Here is a 23,085-nt window from a genome sequence, read left to right as displayed (position 1 = left end):
ATCCACCCACCTCGGCCTCCCAGAGTGCTAGGATTACAGGCGTGAGCCACCGCACCCGGCCCTATATGGCTATTAAACATGACTTCATTTAAGTTTGGGCAAAAAAGATCCCTGAATTAATTTGGGAGATAGAGAAAATAAGAATCGGTAGGATTTTATTTTTTGTTTTACATATACAACTCTGGGTGCAATACAGATGGAAAAATTGTGACACTGCTATCAAGCTGTTGAAAACAGTTTGCCCACCCAGATGGGCCCTGATTTGAAAGACAGGCAAACCCGCTTGGTTCCCAATAAACAGCCCTGCAGTTCTTACACCTGGCTTCATTCAAGCACAGAAGGTGAGGCATAAGCTAATTAACAACTTGTGTGATTCCGGGCTGACTCTAACCCCGTGGCTATCTCTGATTGTATACCCACAGGAGACTCCCCTTTTCTTCTTAAAGATAAAACCATGGGATTTGCTGGAAGCCAGGAAACAAGGGAGGGGTCTAACAGTAGGGTCCAATCAGTCACAGATTGTACATTTTAAAAATCAGAGCATCTCAAAGTTGGATTGACTTTTCTGTATTTCAAAAATCATTTAAATCCCAGTAATGAAATTATCTGGTACTTGGAACCCCTGAAAACAAGTGAAGGTTTTACTTTGGTGTTAAAGAGAAAAATGTCAACTTAAGTCAATTTTTAGATGAGACCAGAACAGGATGAGAGAGAGAGGATCCTTGGGCCAAATATCACCAGGGTCCTGTGGCTCTTATCACAAACACTGCAAACATCCCATGTCTCATAGAGGCCCATTGCCTTTCCATGGACCAAGCTCTTCACATAGAAAGTGGTGGGGCTTTTTTAGGGCAAAGTTTTTGCTGCTCTCTCTTCATTGCAGTTACTTTTCCGAGGACCCCACCCTGGACTTCCTCTCTCATGCCCACCTTTTAATGTTTCTTTTTGAAATAGGTTGGGTAGAAATATACATATATACATATTTTGCCTATTGGTTTTGGTCTTTAGGAATATTGTTCCACAAGATTTTATTTATAAAGTTGAACAAAGTCACTCAAATTGAGCAGTTACTAGCTGCTTAGACTACTACAATGATTCTTGGGACATCTGGACTTTAGCACTTCTTAAAAATAAAAGGACTTTCTAATAGTAATATTTTAGGCGTTAGAAATGAATAAGAAGGGGCATTATATCTGAGCAAAATAGACTGCCTGACATTTATAGGTAATTTCATTAGACCAATCTTAAGTGAAATGAAATAACGGAATCAAAGAATATCAGAGCCAGAAGGGAGGTAATCCATTGTAAAGCCATTATTTTTGAGAAGAGAGAACAGATCCAGAGAATGAAATGCATTGGCCAGCTGCAACAGAGACTGTTTGTCCTCCATCATTTTTCATACCCTTCTGTCTTGATTAGCTGAGCATATGGCAACTTGAATCCGGGCTACATGTTCCAGCCTCCCTTGTTGTTAGACATGGTCATGCTAAGCTTTGTTTTATTTAGCCAATGGGAGGTAAATAAAGGCTATGTTTGACTGTCTGGAAGAGTTTTTCTCCCCTTTTCCCGTCTTGCTGGTTGAAATTCTGACAAGATAGGTGGAGCTGGTGCCATCTTGGACCATGAAATGGAAGCCACGTGCTGTCTGGTGTGCTTGGGGATGGAACAGCAACAAGGTAGATAGAGCCTGGGTCTCTGAAATACGGCGCTTTAGACTGACTGTCTTCTACAGTTCTTTATCTGTCAGAGAAATAGTTGTCCATCTTTGTTTAAGTCACTCTTGTTTTGGATCTGTCTGTTACTCTCAGCCAAATCAACACTAAACTGCTGTACCAGTAGTCTAGAAAATTGTTAAACTGATTAGCAATGGCTTGATGGAAGAGGACAGGATGGGTGATGGGTAAGGCCTGATTCTAAATCTAAGAGAGAAAACACTTTAAATATTTTCTGTCGGAAGTTTCCAAATGCTGATCCACAAATAGCTGCATCAGAATTACTTCGGGAGAGGTTGCCATAAATCCAGATTCTTGGTTCCCTCTCCTGGAGATTTTGATTTAGTAAGTATTCTATGGGGCCCAAGACATTATTTAAAAGCTCCCCTTGTAATCCTGATACCCAGATATCTTTGGTAATTATTTGATCTACAACTGTTCTCTGCTGGGGGTGAAGAGTGGGTGATCAGACCATCAGAAAAATTTGTTTGTTTCAGGGAAAAAAGCAAATAAATTCGAATTCTGAAATAATTTATTCCTCAGGCTATTCGGATCCACCTCTCCTTCTCCCTGCACCCATTGAAAGTCTCATGGATGTCGAATGTGGCCTAACAGACCATTGTTTCAAACTAGCCTTAGTCAGACCTACAGTGACACAATTGCATGTGGCTAGTGTTTAGACTTTTTTTTTTTTTGCATGTTATGTTTTCCATGGGAAGTTTAGTCAACTCCAGTGTGCATTACCATATGTTAATAAATCATAAATGTATTTGTGACAAAAAGAACTATCATCAAAATACCGAAAGAGTACACTTTTTAAAGATTCCAGGGCCTCACACCTCAGAGGTTGAATTTTTTGGTCCTTGCAAAGATCTGCAAACTCAGCAGATTCAGTTACTGCTGCCAGCTGAAGTTGGCCTAATAACATTTGGGCATGCCAGCAGGTCCTCCTGGCAGCAAAGGTGACAGGTAGGGGAAAGTGCTACCAGAGGCAGACCATAGCAGGTGTGAGACATTCCTAACAGCAGTGAACAGAAAGGGATTATACTAGGCAGCATGTCTGCACCAAAGAAATAAATTCCCTTTATAGATCCACCCTCATGTTGACATGTGCAGGCTTGGGAGCTCCGTTCTCCTGCCTTCTTCTGGGAAGCCAGAGGAGAAAGATCCTCTGCCAGGAAGAAACCCAGGACTCACAGGACTCTCCACAACGCTCAGCAAAAATAAAATAAAACAGCACCAAAGATCCATTTTAAGACAAAATTTGAAAGTGAATACCAAGGGTATCAAAGATCTCATTCCGACTTGGTCACTAACTAACCCAGTCTGAGTCTGGGTAAGTCACATAAGCTTTCTGTTTTTTAATTTTATCCTGTGCAGAATCAAGGAGTTGAACTTGATGAATTGTGAAATCACTTTTAAAAGTTGGACAATTTTATACTATTTATCTAATAGCTAATTATGCTATATGTAAGTGGATTAAGAGAAAATCTTCTCGTGATCAATTATATATTTGCTTTTATTTTAAAAAGATAAAAATTCAATATCCTAATATAAAATCATTGGAGAGACACACATGTCTTCAGAACCTGAATTTCTAAAAACTTTCTTAGTTGCCTAATCCCCATGAACTCTGAAGGCATCCTGCTGTCTCTACTGAAAGATTTCATTATGCAAATATTTAGGCTAGTGCTTTTAAACATCCATGAAGGTTTATTTCAATGTCCCAAATAACATCATCCAGTGGGCTCAAAACATATGGAGCCCAGGCACTTATTGACAGGATAGCCATGGGCCCTCATTAATCAGTAGTCTCTGAAACCTAATTCTGTGCTTATTGATGGTCTCCTGAGTTAAGAGAAACTGCAACCAGAAATGAGATAAAGCTCTTTTATTGGCTGCTGTTGTTGCAAAGCGGTCTTGAATCTATCATGGTGCTCTCTCCCTTTTAACTCTCCTCCTTCCTCAGGTAACATTCCAGCAGTAAAATCCTCACTTTCTAATCCTTCCATATAACCTGCTACCTTGACCGAGAGGATATTGTCCATGCAGCAGGATTGGAAGGAAAATGGGAACTCTCAGAATTCCCAGAGCTCATAGATTAAGTATGATTGAAATTCAGGGAAATGGAAAGAAAAAGCCAAACTTACTTCATCCACGTGCCCAACAGCTCCATAGATCCTTGCCATTTGTCCAATGAGGTAGGGGAATCTCTCACCAATCTCTTTCAGCATTGGAAGAAAACTGTTCAAAGCTACTGGTTCATAACCTGCTATCTCTATGAGGATGTTTAGGATGATGTCATTATGGGTTGAATCCTTCAAATGCCCAATGAGGAAAGGAATACACTTCTGAACTACCTACAAAGAGAGGGGAGAGGAGAAGGGAAGAAAGGAAACAAAGAGAAAAGTTAATTACATCAGAATCAATTTTGACAGCAAACATTTTGTGACCAAAATGTTTTTCTTCAATTTTCAATTTTCTGAATGCAACTCATTCTGGGATTGGTACCCTTGTTGGACCTCAAGCAAATCTCCCAAATGTGGAATCTAAAACTTACAATAAAATCTTCAGGGATTTTAATTTCTTTCTTTCTTTTTTTTTTTTTTAAATCTATGCCCTGCTGTGGAAGAATGAAGTTTACAAAATGCTTTAATGCTGGTATTCATAAATCAAGTTTTGATGTGTATGTCTTTATCAGGAATGCTGCATTTCCCCCAACCACCATGAAAGCTATAATTTAAAGGAAAATATAAATATGCAAGAGATTCTTATTGATTTTACTCAAAGCTTTAAGTTGGAGAAATACTGTTTAGAAATGCTTAATAATAAAAATAAGAAAGCGGGAAAGATCTCCCACGTTTTCTTCAATTTTCCATTTTGGTCACAAAATGTTAATAAGATAAAATTATTAAAGCAAAATGATTCATACCGTATTCTCCCTATTTAATACTTTTTCTTGATTCTTTATGCTTTTATGAATACAAAGATGAAATAATTCATATTAAAAAATGGAACTCATGTGGAATGAGATTACTGTTTTTTTTTTTTCTTTTTTTGAGACAGAATCTCACTCTGCCACCCACATTAGAGTGCTGTGGCACCAACCTAGCTCACAGCAACCTCAAACACCTGGGCTTAACTGATCCTCCTGCCTCAGCCTCTGGAGTAGCTGGGACTATAGGCACTTGCCACCACGCCCAGCTAATTTTTCTATTTTTAGTAGAGACATAGTCTCGTTCTTGCTCAGGGTGGTCTTGAACTCCTGACCTCAAGCGATCTCCCACCTAGACCTACCAGAGTGCTAGGATTACAGGCGTGAGCCACTGTGCCTGACCATGGGGGTCACATACTGACAAACAATTTAATGAATTGTTTTGTCTGCTAAAATAAAAGAACTGTAAAGGGAAAGCTGTGGAAAGTCAACAATAAAAGTAAAAAAGATTTGTTCATCCATATTTCTGCTACACTTACTTCTTTTGTTTGTTACTTTTTTGGTAAGGAATACTTTAAGTGTAGCTTCCAGTATTAAAGCAAAATCTGATGCCCAGGTCAATCTGCCCAAAGCTGAACTCATAATCTACCCCCTGCCAAAAACCTGCTTCTCCCACCACTCCCTCTGGCCGCAAGTGTCTCGTTTCTCCACAAACGATACCATTATCCACCTGGCTACTCAAGCCAGAAATCTGGGAATCACTCTCCGCTACTGTTTGTCCCTTACCAGCAGCCGTACATGAACAATCACCAAGTCCTGTTGACTCCACAACCCAAGTGTCCCACAGTTCTGTCTACTCCCCTCCATTTCTATTCATCTATCCATTCCCTCATTCAAAAATATCAATGGAGTCCTTCCTATTTGCAAGGTGCTACTGTAGCTAAGTCTGACAGGATTCCTGCCCTCATGGAATAATCCACTGTCAGGTAAGGGAGACATTCAGTAAAAGAAATAGTTATATCAGAAAGGCACAATTATAAATTTTAATAAATACCATGTAGGAAAAATAGAGGCATCTGTGAGAGACAGTCTCAGCCCTAATTTAGGCTGGTGGAGGTGGGGGAGTGGTCAGGGAAGGCCTCTCTTACAGGGACATGAAGCTGATATTACTGAGCCAGGCATCCTGCATATAGGTTATTCCAACAGGCTCCTCATGGGTTACCCGTCTTCAGTCTTGCCTGCCCAGTCCCTTCTTCCTCTGTGGTCAAAATGGTGTCCCTTCTTTTCTTAAAACCCTTCAGTCACTTGCCCTTGCTGTCAAGACAGAAACTTATCTTACCTTCTCTGACCTGACTCCTGTCCCTTTTCCCACACTCAACCCGCTCACTCACCCATTCCACCCTCCCCACATCCAGACCCCACCATATGTCACACTTCAACTATGCTGAATTCTTAAAACATCTTCTTGACCTGCTAAGTTTTCTCTTGCACCTGGGATTTTATTCACGTGACTCACTTTGCCTGGAATTCTTGTTTCCCCTATTTTGCTGGAGTAACTCCTAATTATTCCTGAGGCCTCAGATGAATTGTTATTTCCTTTAAAGGCCATTCTCAACTCCTCTCCCCTTTCCTCTCAGTCTAGTGCCTCTGCTGAAGCTCCTGTTGTGCCCCAAGTGGCTCTGAGCGGGCCCTTCCCATGCTTCCTTCTTATCGCTGGTCTAGATGTCTGTCTTTTGGGTGGGATTGAGAGCTCTACAAGGTCAAGTATCACATCTATTTTGTAGACCATTGTATACCCAATGCCTAGCAGAGAGCCTGGCCAGAGGTGAGTTAATGGGTATTTGAGGAACAAGTCAAAGAAAGGAAATTTTAAATGACCTTATAGGGTGTCATTTGAATAAAATATGTGCGCCCACCCCATAGTAGTTGAGGAGTTGTATGTAATGTCTAAACATATATACTGTCATGTGTCATATACATGATTAACGGGGATATAAAAGAGGAAAGTTTCGAGATAACTAAAATTACCCTACATATAGATTCAGACTTTATATTCATATCTAGTACTTTTGGAGGAAAGCACAGGGCTAGTTTCTGGTAAATGGCATATATGAATGGCCAGTTCCGTAAATGATGCCTGTGCATTCAGGAGCGATTGTATGTCCTCAGGAGAAGCCGTGAGTCGCTGGCACATACAGCAGAAGTGTCAGCCAGCTGCTCTGGGTGAGGGCAACATACTTAACTTGAGTGTTTAGAATGGAAAATGCTTACACATTTCCTTCCCCATTCTAAAAAATTCCATTTCCCAGCCCTTACTCTTCAGCTCCTATTCCTGGAACACCAAGGTCTCTGTGGCATGTGCTTCTAGTCATGCTGATTTTATTTTTTAATTTACACTCCAGCCATACATCCCAAGCCACACAGCGTGTGTTTCATCTTTCACCCCATAAAGAAAAGGAAAGGAAAGGAAAAGAAAGGAAAGGAAAGGAAAGGAAGGAAAGGAGGAAGAGTGTGTGAGTGAGGGAAGGCGGGAGGAAGGAAGGAAGGGAGGGAGGGAGCAACAAGCAATCAAGAAAGCAGGAAGGCTCACTTGCTTAAGGCAAATACATATGCACAGTTTAATTCCTACAAAGAGGAAAAGAAGCCCTGAATAATGTAAAGTAAATAATAACAATGTTACAAATTAAACAAAAGTTGATTACTTTACTCTGAATTCCTAATATCCCAGAGTTTGTCATGATGCTGATAGAAAAGACAGATATTTCTTGAAGTTTATCACACACATGAAAGAAAAGTGGTGTTTTGGGCCTTAGATAGATTATTCTTGGATTAAAAGGAGTTTTATTTTCTAAACACAGGGCATTTCCTTAGGCTGGTGTCTTCAGTGCTGCCTCATTGGGATCTGGCTTCATGTCCCAGGGAAAGCCTTGTCTTTGCTGAGAGCAGAGTAGCCACTAAGACAACCTAGATGGTTTTCAGAGAGAAGCTGAAACCCCATCCCATGGACTGCTGGAAGAGCTGCTGAACTGGCCTCCTTGCCTCAAGTCTCTCTCCCTTCCATTCAGCTTCCTCACTGCCACCAGAGTTATCATTCCCACAGCCCAATCTGCTCATCTTAAGTTTCTCTTAGAGACTTTCAAAGATTTCTCATGGCCCATGGTGTTCCCAATGCCATGGCATTCCAGGGTCTTCTCTTCCATGTGCTGTCTTCTCCTCCATGACCCAGCTACATGGCACTGACCATCCACAGTGGCTTGAACATGGATAGAAATCTCATACTTTCAAATCTGATCTCAGGTATCTCTGCTTCTGGGAAGCCTTCCTTCCAGCCCATCCTAACACCTACAGGACCTGGAGCTAGAGTAAAAGCAGATGCCCCCATACCGCACATCCAAATATTCAGCAGCTATGTAAAATGGCTATCCTCCTACCTGACAAATGTACTTGATAATAATCTGTGATGCTTGACTTGAATTTAGAAATTTTGGCCTCGGTAGAGTGTTAGAAGGAATAGGGAGAGATGCTCTCCACCCCTCCTTCCTTGCCCCACCTCTTCCCTTCTTTTCCTACTCCTGGCTTTGCCCTGCATGTGAACACCCAGCCCACATATGCATGCTCCTCGAGGCCACCCTCAGGAATATGGGGTCAGCTGTTGGCACAGCTTGTTCTCAGGAGAACAGACCCAGGAACCAGTCCTTCACAAGCCTGGAAGCAAACTGAGGTACCTAGGAAAGGAATTCCAAAGTCCCAGGTACCCAAACTTAGTTAGCAGGCAAGGGGGTGAATGGGAATCAGGGCATAAGCAGAGGAAGTCAGGAAAGAATCCTCTAAAGCAAGTAGCCCAGGGAGGAGCCTCAGCCTTGACTTCTCTGGTCTTTCCTGAGCAGAATTAGTCACTTTCTCTTCTGTGCTCCTATAGCAGACTGTTCACAGGTTTAGCATTTTGTCCTTGAGGTTTTATGGATATATCTCCCCTGGCCGTCTAAAAACAGTGCCATGACTTAATGGTAGTAAATGACATTTAAATTCTTATGTATGGAATAAAAGATAGAGTGAGTATACACACACTCACACTTTCTTTTCTACTAGTCCTCAGGCCCAATTTTCTCTTTTAGTTAGTTTAGTTGCATTAAGAATCTATTAATCTCTGGAAATCTACAAAATGCTGCTCTCATTTACTACTTATTCCCATCATAATGAGAAATATTATATGTTCCAGAAACCACGGTTCTGCTCCAAAGACTGCTCCAAAACAGTCTACATACTCCAGCACTCCATCTTCTTAGTGTTACGTAAATGATGCCTTCTTTTAAGTAAATATCAAAAGTGACCTCTGAGTGTTGTCAGCCGGTGATGCTGTGTTAGGTGCTGTAGGATTAGGTATGTGGATAGGAATGCTCTACACTGATGAGAAAAAATCTTAGAAAATGACTCTCTCCTTTAGGGACCAGATCACAAAAGCAGTCCCTTTGGGTCTGAGCATCCATCAGTGGAGGGCTGCCCTTGCCACTTTCCGTCACTCATTGCTGTGTGCTTGGATGTGGGCTAGAAGTCCACGTTCTGGGGATAATAACAGATGTGCTCATACATGTTACTAAATTCTGTTCCTTTTGTTGGCCAGATTACAGCATGGTTATGGCAGCCAAGAATACAGAATTGATTCTCATAAAGGCCGTTTGGAAAATTGACTACCCAGCCTTTTCCTATAAATGGATCCCAAGGATTCTCTGGAGGTACCAACCCCAAATCACTAACCAGGAACTGCCTCCCTCCATCTGGGAAGGATAGTTTCCTGAAAAGTGGGATCCCCAGAGGGCAACGATGCAGGAAGGGGATTCACATGCTCACCTAGCCACATCCTGGAGTTCACAGATATGCGGATGTTAAAGCTACACAACTTTTGCAATCTCATGGACTAGTCAGCTTTATGTAGAGAAATATTTCTTTCAAGGGTTAACTATTGACTGTCCTTCTCTGAAGAGCCTTGCTGTCACTGGTTACAGAGGGTGGGCAGTGAGAAGGGCTTTCAAGAAAATATGAAACATCCCTGCATGTTGCCCTTGCTGGAGAACTCACTGAGTTCACCTCTGAGTTACAGAGCATCCGCGAAGCTTTTGTGCAGAATAAACTTTCCACTTCGATTCAAATTTCACAGGGTCAAAAACCTCCTTATTTAGCTCCTCATTTCATCCTAAATGAAATTAAGTAGGCTTAAATGGAAAGCTGCAGTCCGCATTTCTGGTTGTTGCCACTTATTTCCCTCTCCTCTCTCAGTAAACCCTTTGTCCATACTTCCTCCTGCTCTCCTTGCCCACTGCCTACTGAAGGAAGGGGCGAGGGAGGAGGTGAATCAGGCATTTTCGCATCTCACTGCCTGTGGCGGTGGTTCCCCTGTTTCAGCTTCTTCCTGCCGGTTAGGAGCCTGGCACGGTGGGGTCCGTTCACATCACTATAGGTGCTTCTGAAACCCTGGCCTCTTCCTTCTGAGATCCACACTCAGCACCCACAGCACCTGCCAGAACCTGCGCTCACTCTCTCCTCATTCTGTTCATCCTCCTTCTCTGTCTAGCTCGCCTCTGACTGCCCTCTCTCCCTCTCCTTCTGCTATATCCTCTGGAACTCCCATTTGCTCCACAAACCACAGCTATGCAGCCTCCATTCTTTACTGAGTTGAGGTCAAAGATTTTACTGGCTGGAATTAGACTGGGTTTGTGTTGTAGCTTGTTCTTACCTGTCTGGCTTTTGGAATGTGACCTACCTAGTGTCAGGCCCAGAATATCTCTACAGGACAGTTTTAGGGAGGGTAGTTTGGCTGTAATGGCCAGTGGGAGACATGGATATTGCCCATATGTAGATTGGAAGGGAGATAAAGACGAGGCAGGTGGGACAAACCACCTTACTGAGTCACTCGGTACCAGCACTGTTCTCAACCTCTCCAAACTCTGGCTTCTCCATTTATAAAACAAAAAGCTGTTGTGAGGATTAAATGAGATAATGTCTGCATATAACACCTACACAGTGCCTGGCACATGGTATGAGCTCAGCTACCATTAGTGCCTTTTGTCCACCTTCCTGCCCCTCACCCGCTGGAGCCAGCACTGGGAGAACTACTCTCCTGTACCCTTCTCAAGTGGAAGCTGCTCCGTGACTTCTCCAGGCCAAGAGAGGAGGCTGTTAGTTGGGAGTCAGAGGGCCTGGTCTCAAAGTCCTGGAGCTGTCTTACCATTTACTACCTGTGTGACAGTAGTCAACCTCTAAGGGCATCCATTTTGGCTGATGTAAAATGAAGAAGAAATAACACATCATAGAGTTATTGGTAGGATTAAAGAGCTATTAGATGTAAAAAAAAATCCTTTGTGAATGACCAAGATTTTTGCAAATAGTACTAATACTAACTCATCTGTGTAAAGGAGTACTCATAAAGGGACTTGTGTGTCAGGTACTGTGCTGGGCAGTGGGGACACAGTGGTGGACAAAACAGTTCTCATGTCTTAAGCATTTGTATCCCCTCAAAGTGGTCCAGAAGGAGAGACTAGCACAGACAAATTCATCACAATATGAAATTTTCCATGGCAGGGACTGGAGGTAAAAAGGAGGCAGAGAGGATTTCTGGCAAGAGAGTGCCATCTAGGCTGTTGTCTAAAGGACTGGAATAGTCATCCAAGAGAGGGTGGCAGTGGTGACGGATGAACATTCCAGGTGGAGAATATAGCATGTGTGCCTGGGAGAGAGTGCCCATCAGCGAGTCCCGGGGACCGCAGTTGTTCAAGGTGCTGGGGCTAGAGGGGCCCTATGAGGCCAGGTAGTGGTTGGAAGCCTGGTTTTAAATGGCCTCATAAGCCCTATCCTGAGTCCCTGGACAGCCACAGAAGGGCTGTATCCAGGGGTCTGACAAGACTTCTATGAATCTTTTTATTGAATTCCTACTATGTGCCCAGCACTATGCTAAGGAGTACGTATGAATATGTAGACATAAGGCTTGCGCACCTCGAAGAATTTACGGTGCACTGAACCAGACACACATGCAAAAATAATGACAATATATTGTTTTAAGGGAAAAAACAAAGATGCATACTGGGAACACAGAGGTCCCCAGGCCTCTGCCTGAGCTCTGGTCTTGCTGGTCAATGTGTGGGCCCTGGGGGAGCAGCAGCAGCACCACTTGGGCACTTGTAAAAAAGATAGAATTGAGGTCCCTACCCCAGGTCTACTGAATCAAAATCTCTGGGGGTGAGGCTCAGGCATTGGCCTGTCTTCCTGATCTCATCTCCTGAAGCCTCCTGTGAAGCATGTTTTCCAGTGTCCAGGACTCCCAACCTCGTGTCACCTGCACGGAACTATGCATTCTTTTGGGTCTGGCCATGATGCTACTCCCTTTGTAGGACTTCATGGCGCCTACTTTCCCCTAAGGCAGAATTTACATATATAATGTGCTTTTTACCTCTAGTTGTTTTCTCTTTGCTGCTACATGCAAAAGCCGTAGTAGATGGTACTGTTCTGCTTGTCCCAGCTGAGACATCAAGGCCAGGAGTTCTGTCAGGTGTCTGTTAATTGGCTGAGGCTGCTTTTCATACACAGCAGGTAGCACCCTCAACAACATGACATTACCTGTTGAAGGAACAATAAAAGGAATGATGACTTTATCAGCCCATGAGCAACAGAAATAACACTATTGTCAATGCAATAACCTTGGCGCTTACGCATTAGATAGCACAGACTGATGGCCAAGTCTTCTGCTAAAAATATCACTAAAGCATGATATAAACTGATTTCATAAAAGAAAATATTTTATGATATGATCAGCATCATTATTTAATGAAAAACTTTCCTGAGTAACACTCCATGGGGATAGAGGAACTTTTACCGCACCCTTAAAAGGAAACAGTTCTGATAAAGAATTCCTGATGAGAAACAACATTTGGATGATTAAATAAAAATTAAGCAGTGCCATAAGCATGAACCTAAATGAAACTGAACCAAAAAAAAATAAAAAAGTGCATAGGAATATATTCATGTTCCTGAGAGATATGAAGGCATGATTTAGACAACTGACTTATAGAAACTATGCCTTATTTTTATCAATAGTTTAAAAAGCTAACAATGCAAATTTAAATCCCCAATTTCTGCACTATTTCTAGGGAAGTTTAGGCTTAGCTTGTTTGTCACACATGATTTGCCTCAAAGACACGTATAGACAACTGGATTTTAAAATGGCAAAACCTCAAGAAAAAATATTACATTCGCTACAGGAACTTATCTGCAAACAACATATGGGCAACATCTGCTTATCACTTTATGGTATGGATTTTTTTTCTTAAAATCCTCTCAAGTACTTAAATGTCCCAGGGGAATTGGTTTTTAGGGATTTCTTAAACAAGAATTTCCTTGACTCTCTTTACTTTTACTTTAAATCTGGCTTTGTATATAGAAGACACACAGAAAGAATCGAATAAGGAGGAGTTACACATATGTGGACTTTCATGAGTAGTGGCAACATGTTCATATATAAAAGACATTTAGAAATGACTCTTAAGGAACGAAGACCAGGATTTTCAGGATATCAATATCTAAATTTAATGAAAGGGTGATTTTTTTTTTTTTTTTGAGACAGAGTCTTGCTCTGTTGCCCTGGCTAGAGTGCCATGGCGTCAGCCTAGCTCACAGCAACCTCAAATTCCTGGGCTCAAGCAATCCTTCTGCCTCAGCCTCCCAAGTAGCTGGGACTACAGGCATGTGCCACCATGCCCGGCTAATTTTTTATATATATATATTTTTAGTTGTCCAGATCACTTCTTTCTATTTTTTTAGTAGAGACGGGGTCTCGCTCTTGCTCAGGCTGGTCTCGAACTCCTGACCTTGAGCGATCCACCCGCCTCGGCCTCCCAGAGTGCTAGGATTATAGGCGTGAGCCACCGCGCTCAGCCATGAAAGGGTGATTTTGAATAAAATTGAACATATTTGGGTAACAATAAATAATGAAAATTGCTTTTTCCACATGCAATTCATACAATTAATCTCAACCTGGTTTTAGTCACATGCCCACACAGTATGAGATGGTGAAAATATTTCAGGTTTTCTTTCAAAAAGGTTGTGTCCATCAGTATTTATTTTCAACAATTTAATTTCAAACAATTTATATTGTTTGTTTTCTGTTTATTTTTACTAAGAGCTTCTCTTTAAAGGATCAGGAATTTTTAATGTACAATTTGTACAGAACATGTTAGATCATAGAACTTAGTCATGTGGACATACTGACCAACTGCTGAAAAAGGTCACGTTAAATGGGACAGTAGTTGGACTCTAAGACAGGAAGCTGGTGTAAGACTTTTTGGTACAACACTCACTAAAGTCCCTGGGAGCCTTGAAGGGGAAAATACCAGATTAGTCATTTTCAGCTGACTTCAATTTCAATCAAACAATACAAAAATAAATGCAGAAGAACTTTTTTTTGAATTAGAAACTGATGAACACACTGGGGTGTAGAAATCTTATAAATTTCACTCATAACTAATACAGTCTTTTTAATTATGAAATATTTCAAGCCATCAGACAAATGTACGCAATAATGTAAGGAACACTGATGTGCTCACCAACCAGCTTTGTTGAAACTTAACCTTGTGTCGTAATAACTTCCCTTCCCATTCATTTCCTTTTCTCCCCAGGGGCAACCATCACCCTGAAGGTAGTATTTATTATCTTCATAAGTGTTTTCACACTTTAATTACGTATGTATCAATAAACATCTTATAGCGTTGTTTTCTCTGCTTTAAAATTTTATGTAAATAGTATCGTACTGTACATATCCTTTGCAACATATTTTTTTCTCATTCAATTTTTTTTTTTTTTTTTTGAGACAGAGTCTCACTCTGTTGCCCAGGCTAGAGTGCCATGGCGTCAGCCTAGCTCACAGCAACCTCAAACTCCTGGGCTCAAGCAATCCTTCTGCCTCAGCCTCCTGAGTAGCTGGGACTGCAGGCATGTTCCACCATGCCCAGCTAATTTTTTCTATATATTTTTAGTTGTCCGGCTAATTTCTTTCCACTTTTAGTGGAGACAGGGTCTTGCTCTTGCTCAGGCTGGTTTCAAACTCCTGACCTCGAGCAATCCTCCTGCCTCAGCCTCCCAGAGTGCCAGGATTACAGGCGTGAGTCACTGCACCCAGCCTCTCATTCAATGTTATGTCAAAGTTTTATCTCTAAGGAGCTCTCCTTCATTTATTCTCACAGCTGTATGGTATTCCATTGTATAAATATGCAACAATTTATTCATATACTCTATGGTTGAAAGACATTACATTATCGATACTATTATTTGCTTTTACCAATAGTGCTAAAGTTGGTGCTATACCTATCTCTTTACGCATAAGTGGTAGATATTCCCTAGGGCAGTGTTTCTGAGTTTCATGTGCTTAGAAATAAATCACCTGGACATCTTGTTAAAACATAGATGGTGATTCACCTGGTTGGAGGCAGGACTTGAGAATATGAATTTCTAACAAGCTCTCAGGTGATGCTGATGGTCTCTGGACCACATAATTAAGTGGCAAAGCAGTGGATATGTTCCTGGGAGATGAATTTCTAGATGTTCCAAAATTTCTTAGTGAAGTGGTTGTTTTAGTTTTCTTATAGCTGCCGTAAGAAATTATTGCAATTGTTACTAGTGGCCTGAAGTTACACATATTTATTATCTTATATTTCTGCAGTTCAGAAGTCTGATATGAGTCTCACTAAGTTAAAATCAGGTTGTTGGCAGGGCTGGGTTCCTTCCCGGAGCCTCTAGGAGAGAATCTGTTTCCTTTTCCAGCTTTTAGAGGCCACTTATATTTCTTGGTTTGTGGCTTCTTCCTCCATCTTCACAGCCAGAAACAAGGCATCTCTCTGATCCTTTTTCTGTCATCATATCTCTCCCTCTGATTCTCTCATCTGCCTCTCTTTGCCACTTTTAAAGACCCTTATGATTACACTGGGCCCACCTGAGTAATGCAGGATTATCTCCCTATCTTATATAGCAACCTTATCCTATCTGATATGCAATACGACATAACATGTTCACAGGTTCTAGGGGGCCATTATTCTGCCTACCACCGAGATTATAACAATTTACACTCTCACCAGCAGCATGAGTGTTTCTGTTGCTCCACATTCTTGCTAACATTTAGTCTTGATAGACATTGGTTTTTTGCTAATCTGATGGGGTGTAAGATGGTATCTCATGTTTTTGTTTGTTTTAATTTTTATTTCCTTAATTTCTTTTGAGGCTGAGCATTCTTTTTACATATATTTACAGGTCATTTCCTCTGTTGTGATTGGGCCATTTATATCCTTTGCCCATTTTCTATTGGGATGCTTACTTTCTTCTTATTAATTTGTAGAAATTTTTTATTTTTTCTGGAGACTATGTTTTTGTTGGCTTATCAATTTTAAATTAGAATCTTAAAACAGTTGATTTTTTCTAATTTTTTACTTTATAGCTTGTGTTTTTTGGTATTGAAAAATCTTTCCATACTCTAGGTTCATAAAAACATTCTCCTATATTTTCTCCTTAAATCAATATGGTTTATTTCTTGGTATTTATCTTTAACCCATCTGGAATTTACTTTCGTCCCTATAAGGAAGGAATCTAATTATATTTTTTTCTTTGAGTATAAATAGTTGTTCTAGCACCATTTATTGAGGAGTCAATTGTTACTCTTCTGATTTGCAACACCTCTTTCAAATATTAGGTTTTCCTAATTTTAATTTCTATTTCTGGACATCTATCTATCCATTCATCAATTCCACATTTTCTTAATTACAACAACTTTACAATAAATCATTATATCTCATGGGGCAAATTTCCTTACTTTCTACTTCTTCAAATTACTGTTGGCTGCTGTATATAAATTTTAGTATCAGTTTGTTAACTTCCTTGAAAAACCAGGCTGGGATTTTTTCTTCCATATTGAATCCATAGACTAATTTGGGATAATTGACATCTTTGTAAAATTGAGTCTTCCCATTCATTCAAGAACGTGATTTATCTTTCTCTGTGTAGATCTTTTTTATGTTTTTCAATAGTGTTGTAATTAGCTATGCCTTATGTATTTTATGCTAAATTGATGCTGTTGCTACTGTAAATGAAAAATTTCAAAAAATTTTTTAACGTATCTGCTAATATTAAAAAAAGCAATAGATTCTTGTATGCTGATTTAAAATCCAACAAAACTTGCTCAATTCTTTTATTAATAATGTCTTTTGAGTCTCTTAGGTTTTCTGTATATTGGTGATCAATTCATGATGATTGATAATAGCTTCGTTTCTTTCTTTCCATTCTATTCCTCGCATTTCTTCTCCTTGTGTCCTCATGTCCTACTTTATTGGCTGGGACCTCCAATATATACTTTGACAAATAGAACCAGTGTTTACAGGTATCTTTGTGTTATTCCTGTTTTTAAAGAGTATGTTTCCAGGGATTTACAATTACATATGTATCTGTTTCTATAAGTTTTATGTGTATATTTATCAGTTTAAGTAAGTTCCTGTCTGCTTTCTAGTTTGATCATTAATAAGTGTTGAATTTTACCATGTGCTTTTTCTCATTTGTTGACATGATCATACGATTCTTTTCCTTTAAACTGCTAATGTAATTCTAACATTTAATCAATCTTGCAGTATTGAAATAAACATGATGTATTTTATGCATTATTAATGAGTTTGGCTAATACTTTATTAAGAGCTTTTGCATCTATGTTCTTAAATAAGACTGGTCACAGTTTTCCTTTCTTATACTGTCATTGTCTCTTTTTGGTATCACACTTACTAGACATATAAAAAGAATTTACTGCATTCCTGTATGCTCTATTCTCAGAAGGAGTTTATATAAGATGGGGATTATGTGTTCCTTGAGTGTTTGGTAGGACATGGTATCAAACCATCTGGGCAGTGCTCTATATATTTCAAAATATCAAACTTTAAATTATATAGTTTAAGTTTCTGTATCCTTTAGCAGGTTTTTTTTTTTTTTTGGCATTTGAATGATCAGTCATGACAGGGTAGATTTATCAGTTATATTAAAATCTCCCTCCATGATTATGGGTTTGTCAACTTCTTATAATTCTGTCAATCTTTGGTTTATATTTTTTGAAACTATGTTACTAGATAGTTCTGAGATATCTTCCTGTTAAAGTGTTTCTTTTATCATAATTTAATTATTCCCTTTTGCCTAAGCCTATTTTTGACTAATATTATTATCTCTATGCTAGCACTTCCTTGGTATGTTCTTCTCATACCCTCCTTTTAATTTTTTTTACTTTCAACATTTCTACTTCCTTATGTTTTACGTGTAGCTCTTGTAAGTGACAGATAGCTGGATTTTTAAAGTATTGTTATCTGACAACCTGTGTCTCTTTACTGGAAACTGTGTTTCATTAACATTTATGTTTATTATTGGCATATTTGGATTTATTTTTATAACAAGGATTTTCTTTCCTCCTTCATTGCTTTCTATTGAGATCAAGTTTTTTTTAATTCCCTCTATTTCTCTTATTTGGATGTCTATTTCCTTTTTGTTTTTGGTGGTTGTCCTTAAAATTACAACAAACATTCATTTTTTTTGAGACAAAGTCTCACTCTGTCACCCAGGCTGGAGTGCAGTGGCATCATCATAGCTCACTGCAGCCTTGAACTCCTGGGCTCAAGAGATCCTCCTGCCTCAGCCTCCCAAGTAGCTGGGACTACAGGCACATACCACAATATCCCACTAATTTTTTTATTTTTTTGTACAGATGTGGTCACGCTATTGCCCAGGCTGATTTTGAACTCCTGACCTTAAGCGATCCTCCTGTCTCAGCCTCCCAAAATGCTAGGATTACAGGCATAAGCCACCATGCCCAGCCAACAAACATTCTTGAACAAAGCAAAATTAATTAATTTCTTTATCATCTTTCTGAACAATGAAAGGATTTTAGTGTACTTTTACTGAACATAGAAGGAGTACATTTTGAATTATTTTCTTATATCTGTCTTCCAGTTCATTAACATTCTCTTCAGCTTTTCCTAATTTGCCATTCAATCCATTCCTTGAGCTTTTCAAAATTCTAACTTTTTAAAAAAAAATTCTAGAAGTTATATTTGCTTATTTTAAAAAAATCTACCTAGCCTTTCTCTTTTTGATGTCTTGTTCTTATTCTTTTCTCATATTTCCATTTACTTCTTTTAGATCTTAAATCATTTTAAACACACTTATTGTCTAGTTTTTAGCTGATATTTTAAATTAATCAAGTACTTGGGGAAGGGCATCTAATCCTTTTTGGTCTCTGCTGATTCTCATTTATGATGGCCTGTTTCCTCGTATGTTTAAATGAATTTGATTGTGAATTCATTTTTTACTGTGGCAGATAGTATATATTTAAATTCCAAATATGTGTGAGGGCAGGGCCAAAGTCACAAACTCTTAGGGACCTCGTAGAGTTCAGTCAAAGAGAAACATGATTGCTTCCTATTTTCCTGTGCTAGGGCAGAGAGTCAGATTATACCTAGTGAAATCTAATATATAACCCTTTGAAGGTCCTGGTTTTAGTGAGGCTCTCACTTCTAACTCCCTACTCTGAGCCTAAGTTTTGCTCCCACATGGTCATCAACACGTGGTGGTGATAGAACTAATAACCCTACACCTCTTCACCCCCTCCAGAGTAGTCCTAGAATCCACTCATGGGTTTATTGTTCTGTTTTTGATTTCCTCTCTTTGGCCCCCAGATATTTCCCTTACTTTATTGGGAGCTCATCTGTACCTTTTAAGTTTTTATTATTAAACTGTAAATATATTTCTAGGTACTTTGCACAGGACAGTTTTCAGCTGATACAGACCTCTAAATATTGTCAGAAGCAGAAATCTCTAAACTTACTTTTGTAATATGATCCTTGCCTCTAAGCTTCATAGAATAATATAATATCTACATAATACCAGATTATGAAAAGAAGCATACCAAAAATCAGTTTATTCCTTTTCCCCAGCTCTTTCCCATTTTAGGTTTACCCAGTTGTACCATGTTGTTTGTCATTAAAAAGGTATGTTTATAAAAGTACAGTTGCAACACCAGGATTAAAGACAAGATAACTCTGAATGGACCTGGCTTCTAGGATCAGAGAAATTCTTAATATGTTAGTTTATCTTGGACTCAGGGTCATTTTCACAGGTTGGACCTGTGAAACAGTGTACAAAGAAAAACTGAAAAAAATATTTTCTGTACATAAAGGGTTGTGAAATAAGGGCTCACACAAAATGTTGAAATGATGATTTGCCTTCACACCTCAGTGCTGGGTGAATTCTCTCTCCCCCTACCCACTTGGCCTCTACCCCTCATTGTTACCAATGCAATCCTCAGGGGGACAGTGGAAGCCCAGTTTCCTCTTTCCCCTCTGACCCTTCTCCAATTAATCTGAGGCAGTGTAAACCTTTACGGTTTAACATTGTGTAACTTCCACGTCTCCCTCGCCCTCCCACCCAGCCCCTTCCCCCGCAAATTCGGGGGAACTCCCATTACCGCAGTGCCACCAGCATTACTCATTCATCCCCATTCAGGCTTTCCCCAGCATTTATTAAGGGCTCTCTGCCCCTGCCTCTCACTCTCCCTCTCCTCTGCTCAAACTCAGCTCGCTCGAGAGCCTCTTGCCTCTCTTCCCCTCCTGCCAGTTGTGGAAAGAACTTTGCCTCTTTCCAGCGATGTATCTCCTTGGGATTCTGTTTTGTTCTCTCTGGTCTGCGGTGTTGGCCGAGAACTCGGATGATTATGAGCTCATGTACGTGAATTTGGACAATGAAATAGACAATGGACTCCATCCCACCACCGAGGACCGTAAGTTCCTTTTAACTGTTTCTCTGCTAACCCTAACTGCATGTCCACCTCTTTTAGTCTAAATAATATACATATACTTTGTAGCCAACGAAACAAGCTAAAAACTATAGCTTGTTTTGCAAAAGTAGGAAGCACTTGAGGACAGAGGGAGGTTTCAAAAGTTATTTCTGTAACAGATTCATAATGGGTTGAACCACATGGAATGGCCGATATTCGACTGTTTTGAGCTATATAAATGGCAATTTCATACAGTGCAACTTAATCTGTACCTGAATGAATAGTTTCTGTGTCATTTTTTGAGATATTTACACGCTGCTTTTCGGAGGTGTCTTTAAAGGGCAGCAGGATGCTGGGGACGGGCTGTAACTTGGCACCACCGAGGGAGGTCAGCTTTTACAAAGCATATTCACGGAAGGCCTGGGTGGGCTGGTAACGTGTGTGTCCCGCGCCCTAGCCACGCCGTGCGACTGCAGACGGGAGCACTCCGAGTGGGACAAGCTCTTCATCATGCTGGAGAACTCGCAGATGAGGGAAGGCATGCTGCTGCAGGCCACGGACGACGTCCTCCGGGGCGAGCTGCAGAAGCTGCGGGCAGAGCTGGGCCGGCTCGCAGGCAGCCTGGCGAGACAGTGCGCGCCGGCGGCCCCCGAGGAGGCCAGGCTGGCCCCGGCGCTGGACGAGCTGCTGCAGGCGAGTCGCGAGGCGAGCCGCAGGCTGGCGCTCCTGGAGCGCGCCGAGGCGCAGCGCCCGGAGGAGGCGGGGCGCGCCCTGGGCGCGGTGCTGGAGGAGCTGCGGCAGACGCGAGCCGACCTGAGCGCCCTGCAGGACTGGGCGGCCCCGCGCCGGCTGCCGGCAGGTAAGAATGCGGAGCGAGCCGGGACCTCCCCCTGCGGCTTTGTTCCGCGAGCGCGCGCAGCGGCGAGCCAAGTCAGGCAACCTTCTAGGAGAAGCTTTCATGGAGAAACGCACACGCAGACCTCTATTTCTGCATGCACGGTCACAGAGCTCAGACACACTATACAAGGCGGGAAACTTGGCTTTAAAAATAGTATTCCTTAGCCCTGAGGGACCCCAAAGAAAGCTGTGGACGTAACCATCACAGTCTTGAAATAGACGTGCAGGGCCCCTAACACCTGATCCGACCAGGCGTTGTAGCAGTTCCACTGGCCCGTTATAACCGTGACCCCTCTCTCTGCCCAGCTTCCCTCCGTTAGGGATTTCCACGTCTTCTAATTTTATCCTGCCTCGGTCTTTAGAAGAGCTCTGGTTTCCCGCGCTATTTTAGGTCCCCACGGCCAGCCTCTTCTCCCCTCCCATTCCGAGCAAGAGGCTTGAGGCTGAATCTGATCTCTGGGTCAGCGGAATTCCTCAGGGGCCCCCCAGCCCCTGGGTCTGTGGAATTAGCGCAACAGTGGAAGTGGGAGGGTGTGCAGTTTGGGACTCAACATGGAACAGTCGGGTGTAGGAGCCGTGCAAGCGACTCGAGCCCAACCCCAGGGATTCAGAGAATGGGGCCAAACAGGAGAGAGAGACTGTGTCCAACCAGATGCAACTTGTCAAAGTCCCACGTGACACTCCATGAATCTCCAAACAAACGTGTGTTCCCGAAATAATACATTTTAAAGATGGTTAATTAAAAGAAAGAAATAGAAGATTTGGAGTCAAGTAATACTCCTTTATAAGCGAAAATTTCTAAGAAATGGTGGTGTGAGAATTATTTTAGATTATATTAGAAAATCTGTGTCCTGGGTAACAAAATATAACTTACACTTTTCCTGAAAATCTCAGAAACAGAAAACAATTACAATGCCAAGCTTCCCTGTATTTCCAGTAAAACAACTCTTATTGGATGGGGTAGAGGGAAGAATCATAAGCATGTTTGAGAGCATATTTCATTTAAAGTTACAGAAACCATACCAGAATATTAGTCTTTTCTAAGTATTTGAGATCTGTTTATCAGTACAGAGCATATTTCCTTAAATATTAAATAGGACTTCAGAGGAGAAAAAGCATAAAATCAAATATACAGTAGTAGATCCTTAATGTAATAGGAGACAAATTATAATTCTGCAGCTGTTTTAATGGATGTGATTTCTTGTTTTGCAAACTGTGTGAAGTCATTGTGCATATAATGTACCTGAAAAACTGACGAATTACCCTAATTTTTATCTTCACCTCTGCATATTAGTTGGAGCAGAAGAGGGATGTATTTCTGAGCTCTAAGATGTTCATTCTTATTGTAGCCAATAATACGTTTATCCACATGCTTTGATTTCTTCTCTCTTGGTCTCCTGCCAGCTTGGCTCCTAAGATATTCCTAATCATTCTGTTGTCAGCCTCCTAAGAACCTGGTTTTAATTTTGTTTGGTCTTTGACGATATAATCAGAAAAATCTATTAGTTAAAAGTCATTTCATGAGAGAGTTCCTGATATTTTAAAGTGGTATCAAGAGTCTCAATCACTGGTCCCCAAAGAAGACCACAAAAAATGGCCAACGCTCAGTGCCACTCCATGAACCCATGTGGCCAGTGCAGCCTAGAGAGAAGCTGAGTTTCTGAGATGCAATCAAGAAATGTTTTGGAATGCAATTCTGACTGCCTGGGCTT

At 40.9% G+C, this 23,085-nt stretch overlaps 2 protein-coding genes across 4 annotated transcripts in view; one reads left to right on the top strand and one right to left on the bottom strand.

Annotated features, from left to right (window-relative positions):
- The window catches only part of VEPH1 (ventricular zone expressed PH domain-containing 1), a 215,472-nt gene that overhangs the window by 132,982 nt on the left and 59,405 nt on the right, over positions 1-23,085 (bottom strand). For all 3 annotated transcript variants that reach the window (XM_012642917.1, XM_012642919.1, XM_012642918.1), the window contains exons 5-6: positions 12,089-12,255; positions 3,863-4,072 (exon numbers count right to left, since the gene is read on the bottom strand). In XM_012642917.1, the coding sequence (XP_012498371.1) occupies positions 3,863-4,072; positions 12,089-12,255 (377 nt within the window). The remainder of the gene's footprint in view (positions 1-3,862; positions 4,073-12,088; positions 12,256-23,085) is intronic.
- Positions 20,188-23,085, top strand: part of PTX3 (pentraxin 3, long) — a 6,095-nt gene continuing 3,197 nt past the window's right edge. Inside the window, exons 1-2 of the mRNA XM_012642920.1 lie at positions 20,188-20,479; positions 20,934-21,335. Coding sequence (XP_012498374.1) covers positions 20,347-20,479; positions 20,934-21,335 — 535 coding nt within the window. The 5' untranslated portion in view covers positions 20,188-20,346. The remainder of the gene's footprint in view (positions 20,480-20,933; positions 21,336-23,085) is intronic.

Source organism: Propithecus coquereli, unplaced genomic scaffold (assembly GCF_000956105.1).
Source record: "Propithecus coquereli isolate 6110/MARCELLA unplaced genomic scaffold, Pcoq_1.0 Scaffold19, whole genome shotgun sequence".
Taxonomy (NCBI): domain Eukaryota; kingdom Metazoa; phylum Chordata; class Mammalia; order Primates; family Indriidae; genus Propithecus; species Propithecus coquereli.
This window is presented reverse-complemented; position numbering and strand designations above follow the sequence as displayed.